The 12,930-nt window shown below is 37.2% G+C and overlaps 1 protein-coding gene and 1 pseudogene across 1 annotated transcript; one reads left to right on the top strand and one right to left on the bottom strand.

The window, feature by feature from the left end:
- Nucleotides 1-5,410: 5,410 nt before the first annotated feature.
- LOC132010378 (olfactory receptor-like protein OLF4) lies at nucleotides 5,411-6,379 on the top strand. The gene has a single exon (XM_059388252.1). It carries the CDS (start codon nucleotides 5,411-5,413, stop codon nucleotides 6,377-6,379), a length of 969 nt encoding a protein of 322 aa, XP_059244235.1.
- Nucleotides 6,380-9,369: 2,990 nt separating this feature from the next.
- The window catches only part of LOC132010377 (olfactory receptor 7A17-like), a 7,498-nt pseudogene continuing 3,937 nt past the window's right edge, over nucleotides 9,370-12,930 (bottom strand).

The raw sequence follows: 12,930 nt of genomic DNA, 5'->3' as shown, positions 1-12,930 counted from the left end.
TAAACATTGAGGTACAGATGGCACTTCTTTTCACTCCATCTGTATCTTTGGGGTAAATACCTAGTAGTGGTCTTGTTCTTTTATCCAAATTGATACCCTGTGTCTTTTGATTGGAGCATTTAGCTCATCTATATTCAGAGTAATTATTGAAAGATAAAAATTTTGGAATACTGTAAAGAAATGTAAAAATAAATAAAATTTTTAAAATTTAGAGATTAAAGAAAAGAAAGATATTCCATTGTATTACCCATAAAGTCACTGTTTCTGGAGATTGTCTTTGTCCCTATCTGGTCTTTGTTACTTTGGGTTTCTCTCTTTGCTTAAAGAATCCTCTTTAATATTTCTTCCAGGTCTGGTTTAGTGACCACAAATCCTCTAGTTTCTGTTTGTCCTGAAAGCTCTATATCTCTCATTCTTTTCTGAATAACAACCTTGCTGGATTAAGTATTATTGACTGCATATTTTCCCAGTTTAGCACATTGAATATATCATGCCAGTCCTTTCTGCCCTGCCAGATCTCTCTGTTAGATGAGCTGTTTTCAGCATTTTTTTTCCTTTGTCTCTGAAATTTGCAAGCTTCACTATTGTATGTCAAGGTGTTGATTTATTTTTCTTGATTTTGAGGAGGATTCTCTTTGCCTCCTGGACTTGAATGGCTGTTTCCTTCCCCAGATTAGGGAAATTCTCAGATATAATTTGCTCAAATATCCCTTCTGCCCCTCTCTCTCTCTCTTTCCTTTTCTGTGGGACCTCAGTTATTCTAATATTGTTTCACTTTATGGAATTGTTGATCTTTCAAATCCCCTCCTCGTGATCTAGTAGTTGTTTGTCTTTTTCTCAGTTTCTTTATTCTACACAATTTTATCTTCTGTATCACTGTTTCTTTCTTCTGCCTCATTTATGCTGGCAATAAGAGCCTCCATTTTCATTGCATCTCATTAATAACTTTTTTGAATTCGAACTAATTATATTTTAGTTCTTTTTTCTCCAGAAACATATTCCCTAGTATCCTCTATGGTTTTTTCAAGCCCACTAGTATCTTAATAACTGTCATCCTGAATTTTAGCTCTGACGTTTTATTAATATCCATATTTATTAAGTCTCATGCAGTTAGTACTGTCTCTTCTTCTTTTTTTCTGGGAATTTTTACTTCTGGTCATTTTATCCAGAAACAATAGATGAATGAGAGACAAAATACAGAAATACCAACCACAGCCCCAGCAACCCCAGTGAATGGATACAATTAATGGATACACTGAATACAATGAAGAATATATCTATTAAATGTAAATGTCAAATAAAAAATTAAAAGTCTTTTTAAAAATTGATAAAATAAGAAATGATTTAAAATGGAAAAAATGAAAAAAAGAGGAAATTTTAAACTGAAAGACTAAAGAACCATAAGGAAAAACCTCAAATTCTACACAGTATTTTCCCTAGCACTGGGGAAATGTTCAGTTCTGTGTGATCTGTAGAATCGGTATAAGCTTGATGTTCCTGCTGGTCTTCTGGGGGAGATGTTGCACTGATTCTCAGATGTCTTTGCCCAGTCCAGTTGTAATACCTTTGCCAAGAGGCCAGACTCAGTGTAAAATGGCTCCAGGTTGCTCTATATGGCATTTTTTCTTTTTTTCTTTTTTTTTTCTTACCTGAAGGATTTCCCACATGGTTTTAGAGGATGAAAATAAAAATGGTAGCACCCCACTCTCCTGCCCCAGGACTAAAAGGTTTCAATTCCTACTCTTCAGTGTGCCCTCAGAGAAAAGCAGTCAATCATTTTTGTCTCCCTGGTTTCCATCCACACTCTGTCTTCACCCAGACTGTGATCTGCATTTCTATCTCAGTCATGCAACCCCATTTCAAGTCTCAAAACCTTGCAGACTCCCATAGTGTGCACCTGTGTCACTCCTCCTGGGGGAAGGAGAAGGAACTCACCCCAGCTCTGCTGCTTACTGGGCCCCTTCTCAGACAGTGGTTGCCCAATTCTACTGTGCTTCCTGGTTTATGGCAACACTGAGCTGAAAGCCCATTCCTGGGCTTGCTGACTGTAGCTGGCTTCCCCACTTCAATGCTTGGGAACTCTGTCTCACTCAGTCACCCCCACTCTTTCTGGAAGCCTATAGATTCTGAGACCACATTGTCCCACTTGAGATTCTACCCTGCTTCACCACTTAAGCACCTTCCAGGCAAGGATATCCCTCTAGGAGCAGACTTCTAAAAGTTCCAATTTTGCACTCCACTGCTATATCACTTTCCAGTAGCCAGCTTATGAAGGCTCCCTTTCCCCACAGTTTACCTTCAAATGCATCTCTTCATTTCTCCATACCTCCTGTCTTGCAAAAAGTGGTCACTTTTCTATTTGTAGAATTAGAGAAATTCTTTTCTTGTATCTCAGATTGAGTTCACAGGTGTTCAATATGATTTAATAGATACCTAGCTGAATTCAAGGGACTAGATGAAACAAGGGTCCCCTAATGTTCTGGCATCTTCCCTAGAACTAACCCTTCATTGACATTTGGTTGGATATACTTTCCATTAAAAGTTTTAAATTTTATATTGTTAAATATGTCTATCTTCTAATTAATTAATCAGAAGATTAATTAATGTAATTAATTGTAATTGATTACAGAATTAATTACAATTAATTACATTAATTGCAACAAAAATGGTTTTGTTAATCTATAACTTGTATCTATAGTATTTTACACCTTCACCTGAATGAGCATTTCCCATTTACATAGAGGTCTGTAAGCCCTCTGAATTATTTAAGATATGAGAAATTAAGAACAAATTTATTTTCTTCCAGATGCATCACATGTGTGCCATCTTGTATGGAACAACCTTTACCAAATAAATTGAAATAAAACCTTGACATATATGAAATGTCCATAGTGATCTGAAACCTAATTCCTTATTCAATGAACAAATATGAACAAAGCATCTGCTCAGGTCAGAGAGTTCTAGGGAATTTCTATGCTATATTCTTACACCAAGGTCTTTTCTAAGTAAATTGCTGACCCATGTTGATATTTTTCAGTTACTACTATTGCACATCTTATCTTAGTTCATTTTAATGTTCCATTCAGTTTTGTCTAACACTGTTTCATGAAACCACTCTACATAACTGTCTTCGGTGTCACTGCCGGTGCTTTTAGGTCAGAACTTCTCATTTTCTCAAATTTATTTCCATATGTGTGCATACTCCACATCCCATTTTGAAAACTTATACTAAGCATTGTCTATCAAGGCCCTGCTCCTTTTGTTCTCGCAAAATGATAGTGAAGTTATAGTATAATGGCATAAGTGCGTGTCATATGAAACCCTCGGGCATGAATCTTATGAAGACCTTCATTTAGAAACAGGACAGATTATCATGACATGTGCTGAACTTGCTAGAGTGAGGTCTGAATTGGCCTTAGGTGTTGTGCAAAGACCAGAAAAGGATCAGAGTGTGTCCAGAAAAGGATCAGAGTGTGTGATTGTCAAAAAAAGATCAGAATGCAAAGCCAAGGAAAAACCAAGAAAGTATGTCACATAAGGAAAGGAGAGGGACTTTCCCCACCCCCTCATAGATCCCAACCCAATCAGTCAAACAAACATGTGACAGGTGCAGAGAAACAAGTCTCCACACAGTTCATCCTACTGTGACCAACCATGCTGTACTTGGCCTGTTTCCTCTGCTGAAGTGCTTGTTTCTCCCCTTAGCACACTCTTCTCTAGGTTCATTCGTTCTGTAAGCTTAATGACACCATGAAGATACCACTACCTTTGTCTTTGGGATGGATTTAATTTTGTCCTTCTATTATTTTGAGGGGCATCAGGGAAATAACGAGAGTTAGAATGTTGTCAGAACAAAGGGTGGTTTCTTCCTCTTGGTCTCTAAGGTTTCAGGGACCACCTGAACCATTTGATCTTTTTGTCATTTCTGTTTGATTTCCCTCTTTAGATCCTCTCTCTCTCTCTCTCTCTCTCTCTCCCTTTATCTGCTTTTTGAGAGGTTCTTTGTGTTTCCTTAAAAATACAGGACAGAAAATGAGCATGCCAGTCTGATTTGTCAATTTTATTTATCCATGTGAAACTTAATAACTGGAATGTTGGGTAGCATTTTCATTGTTTAGAGGAATGATAATTGATCTGGCCAGCCTAAGTTACAGCCATTCCAACTTCATCATTGGGGTTAGGAGTGAGGAGTCATAGTAAGAACACAGACCAGGGGACAATGAATTGGGGTGTGTTTGTTTGTGTGTGTGTGCACGCACGCACACACACACACATGAGTATGCATCTTGTGGAGTGAGAAGAGACCACAGAGCTCAGGTTCACAATTTAACATATTCCAAGGTGACTCATAATAGAGAGGTCAGAATTCAATGATCAGATGGTATGTGGGAGGGATTGCATTTCAATTTACAGGACACCTCTGCAAGTAGATTATAAAATACAAGAAGTATGCACTTTGGACTGTTGACTCCTTTTTCTTGGAGTTTAACTACAGTGAAGTCACCTATCTCTGAAATTGCCTGACACCATCTCTTACCACTCTCCTGCTCATTCCCCTTCCCACACTTACTTCCTTTTTTGAACTCGAGTAGCTCAAGGTAATATAATCCCCAGGGCCTCTACAGAGGCCATTCCTTCTGCCAGCACACACTTCCCCAGACTTGTCCAAGGATCCTGCTCTCACTAACTTAGGGTCTTTCTTCAAATGTCACCTAATTTACTGGTCTTAACTGAACACCAATTACAAAATAACACTCATATCCTCTCTTTCTTTGATACTTACTCTTGTTCTCTTTATAGCAATGATAGCCTCTCATATATTATTAATATTTTTATTTTTTTCTGTTCCTTCTCCATCACTGGATTATACTGGCTTTTGATTTTAAGGATCATATACTCATTGATCACACATCACAAGGAACATGTTTGACACTCAATACAAACTCCTTGAATGCATGAAAGATAATTTTTTGAGAGAGAGAGTGTGTGTGTGAATGGAGGGAGAACAGAGAGCAAGGGAGAGAGAGAACATCAAGAAGACTCCATACCAAAAGCAGAGTCTGATGAAGGGCTCCATCTCAAAATACTGAGATCATGACTTCGGCTGAAACCAAGAGTCAGATCTTTAACCAACTCAGCCACCCAGGTTTCCCAAAAGATATTCTCAATAGAACGGTAGAAAGCATGACCTCTGTGGAGAATGGAGAAAAGGAGAAAAAAAAAAAAAAAAGCCTAATCAGAGATAGAATGGGAGGGAATCTCTTCAAGGAAGACAATCCCTAAACAAGATACTGAAATTAACTTCTTGACTGCAAAATATAAAATGTAGCATTTTAAGCATGTGAGGAATGCTATTCATGTGAAAATTAATGACATCTTTTCCTTTTTCCTGAAAAGTCAGTGCAACCACATGCAACCAAACAATGATACAACGATGTCAGAATTCCTTCTTCTTGGATTTTCAGAGGGACCAGAGCTGCAAACACTCATATTTGGGCTTTTCCTCTCCATGTACCTGATCACTGTGTTTGGGAATCTGCTCATCATCCTGGTTATTGCCTCTGACTCCCACCTTCACACCCCCATGTACTTCTTCCTTATAAACTTGTCCTTTGCAGACATCTGTTTCACCTCCACCACCGTCCCAAAGATGCTGTGGAACATCCAGACTCAGAGCCAAGTCATAACCTATGCAAGCTGCATCACCCAGATGTACTTTTTCATAATCTTTTCAGGGTTGGACATCTATCTTCTGGCAGTGATGGCCTATGACAGGTTTGTGGCCATCTGCCAACCCTTGCACTACACAGTCATCATGAATCCTCAGCTCTGTGCATTGCTGGTTCTGGCATCCTGGATCATGAGTGTCTTGCATTCCCTCTTACAAACTTCAATGGTGTTGCGGCTGTCCTTCTGTACTGAGCTGGAAATCCCCCACTTTTTCTGTGAACTCAATCAGATGATCCAACTTGCTTGTTCTGACACTTTTCTCAATAATGTGGTAATGTATTTTGCAGCTATGCTTCTGGGTGGTGCTCCTTTGGCTGGGGTCCTTTACTCTTATTCTAAGATAGTTTCCTGTATACATAGAATCTCATCAGCTGAGGGGAAGTACAAAGCATTTTCCACCTGTGCATCTCACCTCTCAGTTGTTTCCTTATTTTATTGTACAGGCCTAGGAGTGTACCTTAGCTCTGCTGTTACACAGAGCTCCCATGCAAGTGCAGTGGCTTCAGTGATGTACACGGTGGTCACACCCATGCTGAACCCTTTCATCTATAGCCTGAGGAACAGAGACATAAAACGAGTTCTGATGAGATTCTCTGGGATGACAGCTATCAAAGGGCCAGTTGTCCTGGGACTGAAGAATTTCCCTTAATTACAGGTTTCAAAGCCTTAGAGTTGGAAGTTATGATTTTTTAAAGCATATTCTGGAAGTAGAACTTGCTTCTTTCAGTTATTTCTTAGAATTTTAATTTTTTTCAATTTCTAAGTATAATTTAGTTATGCATTTTAGTAAACAGTTACCATTCTCTGATATCCAACTGTTTTCACTTTATTTTCTTCCTTTATTTCTTAATTTATTCCCCAAATTTGGGTTTTTAAATTTAATTTAGGGTTTTGTTTTGTTCATTTGTTTGTTTGTTTTTTGTTTGTTTTTAGTTCAATTAGCCAACATATAGTACATCATTAGTTTTTGGTGTAGTGTTCAATGATTCATTACTTGAATATACCACCCAGTGCTTATCACATCATGTGCCCTCCTTAATACCCATCCCCCAGTTATCCCATCCCCTTACCTTCCTCCCTTTCTGCAAACTTAAGTTTGTTTCCTGGAGTTGAAAGTCATTCAAAGTGTCTCCCACTCTGATTTCTTCCCATTCAGTTCTCCCTCCTTCCCCTATGATCCTCTGCCATTCCTTATATTCCACATATGAGTAAAACCACATGATAATTGTCTTTCTCTTACTGAATATTTCACTTAGCATAATACCCTTTAGTTCCATACACAAGATATACATGGCAGGTATTCTCTTTTCTGATGGCTGAGTAATATGACATTGTATATATGACCTACATATTTATACATTCATCTATTGAAGGACAACTTGGTCCCTCCCACAGTCTGGCTATTGTAGATATTGCTTCTATGAACATTGGGTTTCAGGTGCCCCATCTTTTCACTGCATCTATGTCTTTTTGGCAAATACCCAGTAGTGCAATTACTGGGTTGTGAGGTAACTCTATTTTCAACTTCTTGAGGAACCTCCACATTGTTTCCCAGAGTAGTTGTACCAGCTTGCATTCCCACCAACAGTGGAAGAGAGTTCCCCTTCTCCACATTCTCACTGACATTTATTTACTGCTCTGTTAATTTTAGCCATTCTAACTGTCATAAGATGGAATCTCATTGTGCTTTTGATTTGTATTTCCCTGATGAGAAGTGATGTGAAGCATTTCCTCATGAGTCTGTTGGCCATTGTATGCCTTATTTAGAGAAGTGTCTATTTATGTCTTCTAACCATCTCTAAATCAGAACCCCTAGAAATTTTATTTTATTGAAATTTAATTAACTAACAAAGAGTGTATCATTAATGAGCTAGAGTTCAGTTATTCATCAGTTGCATGTAACACACAGTGCTCATTGCATCATAGGACCTCCTTAATGCCCATCACCCAGTTACCCCATCCCCCCACCCACATCCCCTCCAGCAACTCTCAGTTTGTTTCCTACAGTTAAGAGTCTCAATGGTTTCTCTTTCTCTCTCTCTGATTTCATCTTATATTATTTTCCTTCCCTTTCCCTATGATGTTCTGTTTTGTTTCTTATATTCTTAAATTCTACATGTGAATGAAATCATATGATACTTGTCATTCTCTGGTTGACTTATTTTACTTAGCAAAATACTCTACAGTTTCATCCAAATCACTGCAAATATATAAAATATATAAATATATATATATATATATTTATAAATATATGTGCAAATATATAATATATATATTTATAAATATAAAGATATTTTTTATATATATATATAATATCTTTATCCATATCCATAGACATTTGAGCTCTTTCCAAAGTTTAGCTATTATGGACATTGCTGCTATAAACAATGGGGTGTTGCTGTCCCATCAAATCATTATGTTTGTATCCTTTGGGAGAATGCCAAGAAGTGCAACCTTTGATATGAAAAAATTAGAAATACCCATTTATCTCATGGAACTACTTGAATTTCCTAAGATTCATTTCTTCCTAAAGGCAAAAATCACTGCACAAATATGTTTTTAGTTTTACTAAAAGAATAGTCACGTGTTAGGGGCGCCTGGGTGGCTCATTGGGTTAAAGAATAGTCACGTGTTAACCACCATGATGGAAAAAATTCCATTTGGCCACTAGGCCATTTATTTACTGTTGTTGTGTTGTTACGTTACATTACGTTACATTACATTATGTTATATTACATTATGTTACATTACATTATGGCATGTTGTTATAAATCTGAGACCACAGTTTTTCAATTTGGGTCTGTCATTTTTGTATATCCCTACATTCACTGCTCTTCCTCATAAGCATAATAATGTGTTTTATAACAATTCATGGGTTTTATTCTCCTAGCTAGATTCCTGCTCTCTGCTCAGTCTGTAAGTCTCATTGTTTACAGTAGTCACTGACAGACCTGATTATCAAACACATATTTACCAGTGGCGTCTACATGGAAAGAGATATTTGAATAAATGGAATGTCTTATTTAAAGATTTGTTTGTTTGTTTGTTTGTTTAAGAGAGAAAGAACAGATCAAAAGGAGCAGAGGGAGAGGGAGAAAATCTCAAGCAGACTCAACACTGAGCTTGGAGTCCCATGCAGCTCTTGACCTCACCACCACAAGGTCATGACCTGAGATGAAACCAAAAGTCATGATCTTAAGGGAAAGGCTCTGAGCTTTTCCCCATTGAGAATATTTGCTGTGGGTTTTTCATAGATGGATTTTATGAAATTGAAGAATATTTCCTCTATTCCAATACTCTAAAAAGTTTTAATCATGAAGGGATGCTGTATTTTGTCAAATTATTTCTCTGCATCAGTTGAGAGGACAATATAGTTCTACACTCTTTTGCTACTAATTTGTTCTATCACATTGATTGATTTGCAACTGTTAAACCAAGCTTGCATCACACGGGTAAATCCCACCTTGCAGTGGTGGATAATCATTTTAATGTTCAATCTTATTAGCTAGGATCTTGTTGAGAATCTTGGCATTCATATTCATCAAAGATATTGGTCTGAAATTCTCCTTTTTGAAAAGGTCTTTGTCTGGTTTGGGGATCAGGAACACGACAAGGATCCCCACTCTTGCCACTATTATTCTACATAGTACTACAGGTCCTAGAAACAGAAATTAGACAACAAAAAGAAATAAAAGTTATTCAAATAGGCAAAGAAGAAGCAAAACTCTCTCCCTTCACAGATGACATGATACTTCATATAGAAAACCCAAATGATTGCACCGCTAAACTACTAGAACTCATACAGTAATTGAGTAATGTGGCAGGATACAAAGTCAATGTACAAAAAATCCGTTGCTTTCTTATACACTAACAATAAAAATACAGAAAGGAAAATTAGAGAATCAGTTTTATTTACTATTTACTATAGCACTAAGAATGATAAGATACCTTGGAATAAACCAAGCCAAAGATATAAAGGATCTATACCCTAGGAACTACAGAACACTCATGAAAGAAATTGAAGAAGACACAAAAATATTCCATGCTCATGGATCAGAGGAATAAACACTGTCAAAATTTATATTAGACCAGAGCAATTTATACTTTCAAAATATCTATACTGATCAAAATAAAATCAGCCTTTATTCTAAGTGCTGGAAGAAACAATCCTAAAATTTCTATGGAACCAGAAAATACCCCAAATACCAAAGGAAAAGTTGAAAAAGGAAACAAAGCTGGGACATCACATTGCCTGACTTTAAGCTATATTACAAAGCTGTGATCACCAAGACAGCATGGTACTAGGACAAAACAGACACATAGATGAATGGAAAATAATAGAGAGCCATATATGGACCCTCAATTCTATGGTAAACTAATCTTCAACAAAACAGGAAAAAAATATTCAATGGAAAAAGACAGTCTCTTCAATAAATGGTGCTGGGAAAATTGGACTCCTATATGTAGAAGAATAAAATTTGAACTTCTCTTACACCATACACAAAGATAAACTCGAAATTCATGAAAAACCTCAATGAAGGACAGGAATTCATCAAAATCCTAGAGGAGAACATAGGCAGTAACCTCTTTGACATTGGCTACAGCAAATTATTTCAGGACACGTCTCCAAAGGCAAAGGAAACAAAAGTGAATATGAACTTTTGGGACTTCATCAAGAACAAAATCTTCTGCACAACAAAGGAGACAGTCAACAAACAAAGAAGCAACCCACAGAATGGGAGACAATATTTTCAAATGACACTACAGATAAGGGCTAATATCCAAGATCGAGAAAGAACTTCTCAAACTCAACACCCAAATAACAGATAATCATGTTTTTAAAAATGGGCAGAAGACATGAACAGACAGTTCTCCAAAGAAGACATACAAATGGCTAACAGACACCTGAAAAAAATATTCATCATCATTAGCCATCAGGGATATACAAATCAAAACCACATTGAGATACCACCTTACACTAGTAAGAATAGCAAAAATTAACAAGGCAAAAACCAATGAATGTTGAAGAAGTTGTGGAGAAATGGGAACAATCTTGCACCATTGATGGGAATGCAAATTGGTGCAGCCACTTTGGAAAACAGCCACTTTGGAAAATGGGAACCTCAAAGAGTTTAAAAAAAAAAAAAAAGCTACTTTATGATCCTGCATTGCACTACTGGGTATTTACCCCAAAGATACACATGTAGTGAAAAGAAGGAACTCATGCACCACAATGCTTATAGCAGCAAAGTGCACAATAGCCAAACTGGGAAGAGCAAGGATGCCCTTCAACAGAGAAATGGATAAAGAATATTTAGGAAATTAGAGAATTAATTCCATTTACTATAGCATGAAGAACCATAAGATACCTGGGAATAAACCTAACCAAAGAGGTAAAGGATCTGTACTCAAGGAACTACAGAACACTCATGAAAGAAATTGAAGAAGATACAAAAAGATGGAACCATTCCATACTCTTGGATCAGAAGAATAAACATTGTTAAAATGTCTATACTGCCTAGAGAAATCTATACTTTAATGCCATTCCGACCAAAATCCCACCAGTATTCTTCAAAGAGCTGGAGCAAATAATCCAAAAATTTGTATGGAATCAGAAGAGACCCCGAATCACTAAGGAAATGTAGAAAAAAAACGAAAATAAAACTGGTGGCATCACGTTACCTGACTTCAAGCTTTACTACAAAGCTGTGATCACCAAGACAGCATGGTACTGGCATAAAAACAGACACATAGACCAGTGGAACAGATTAGAGAGTCCAGATATGGACCCTCAACTATATGGTCAATTAATCTTCAAAAAAAAAAAAACGGGAAAAAATACAATGGAAAAGAGACAGTATCTTCAACAAATGGTGCGGGGAAACCTGGGCAGGTATATGTAGGAGAATGAAACTCAACCATTCTCTTACACCGTACACCAAGATAAACTCAAAATGGATAAAAGACCTCAATGTGAGACAGGAATCAATCAGAATCCTAGAGGAGAACATAGGCAGTAATCTCTTCGATATCAGCCACAGCAACTTCTTTCAAGATATGTCTCCAAAGACAAAGGAAACAAAAGTGAAAATAAACTTTTGGGACTTCATCAAAATCAAAAGCTTCTGCACAGAATAAGAAACAGTCAAGAAAACAAAGAGGCAACCCATTGAATGGGAGAAGATATTTTCAAATGACAGTACAGACAAAAAGTTGATATCCAGGATCTATAAAGAACTCCTCAAACTCAACACACACAAAACAGACAATCATATCAAAACATGGGCAGAAGATATGAACAGACACTTCTCCAAAGAAGACATACAAATGGCTATCAGACGCATGTAAAAATGTTCATCAACACTAGCCATCAAGGAGATTCAAATTAAAACCACATTGAGATATCTCCTTACACCAGTTAGAATGTCCAAAATTAGCAAGACAGGAAACAACATGTGTTGGAGGTGATGTGGAGAAAGGGGAACCCTCTTACACTGTGGGGGTTAATGCAAGTTGGTGCAGCCTCTTTGAAGAACAGTGTGGAGATTCCTCAAGAAATTAAAAACAGAACTTCCCTGTGACCCTGCGATTGCACTCCTGGGTATTTACCCCAAAGATACAGATGTCGTGAAAAGAAGGGCCATCTCTACCCTCAATGTTTATAGCAGCAATGGCCATGGTCGCCAAACTGTGGAAAGAACCAAGATGCCCTTCAAGAGACAAATGGATAAGGAAAATGTGGTCCATATACACTATGGAGTATTATGCCTCCATCAGAAAGGATGAATACCCAACTTTTTTAGCAAATATGGACGGGACTGGAAGAGATTATGCTGAGTGAAATAAGTCAAATAGAGAGAGTCAATTATCATATGGTTTCACTTATTTGTGGAGCATAACAAATAGCATGGAGGACATTGGGAGTTGGGGAAAATTGGAAGAGGAGGTGAATCATGAGAGACTATGGACTCTGAAAACAATCTGAGAGGTTTGAAGGGGGGGTGGAAGGATGGGGTACCAGTTGGTGGGTATTATAGAGGGCACAAGTTGCATGGAGCACCGGGTGTGGTGAAAAAATAATGAATACTGAATATTGATGCTGAAAATCAATAAATTAATTTTAAAAAAAGATTTGGTCCATATATACAACGGAATTTTATGCCTCCATCAGAAAGGATGAATACCTTTTTTTTTTTTTTT

This window comes from Mustela nigripes, chromosome 2 (genome assembly GCF_022355385.1).
Source record: "Mustela nigripes isolate SB6536 chromosome 2, MUSNIG.SB6536, whole genome shotgun sequence".
Classification (NCBI taxonomy): Eukaryota; Metazoa; Chordata; class Mammalia; order Carnivora; family Mustelidae; genus Mustela; species Mustela nigripes.
The sequence above is the reverse complement of the archived record's forward strand: the minus strand, read 5'-3'. Positions and strand labels throughout refer to the sequence as shown.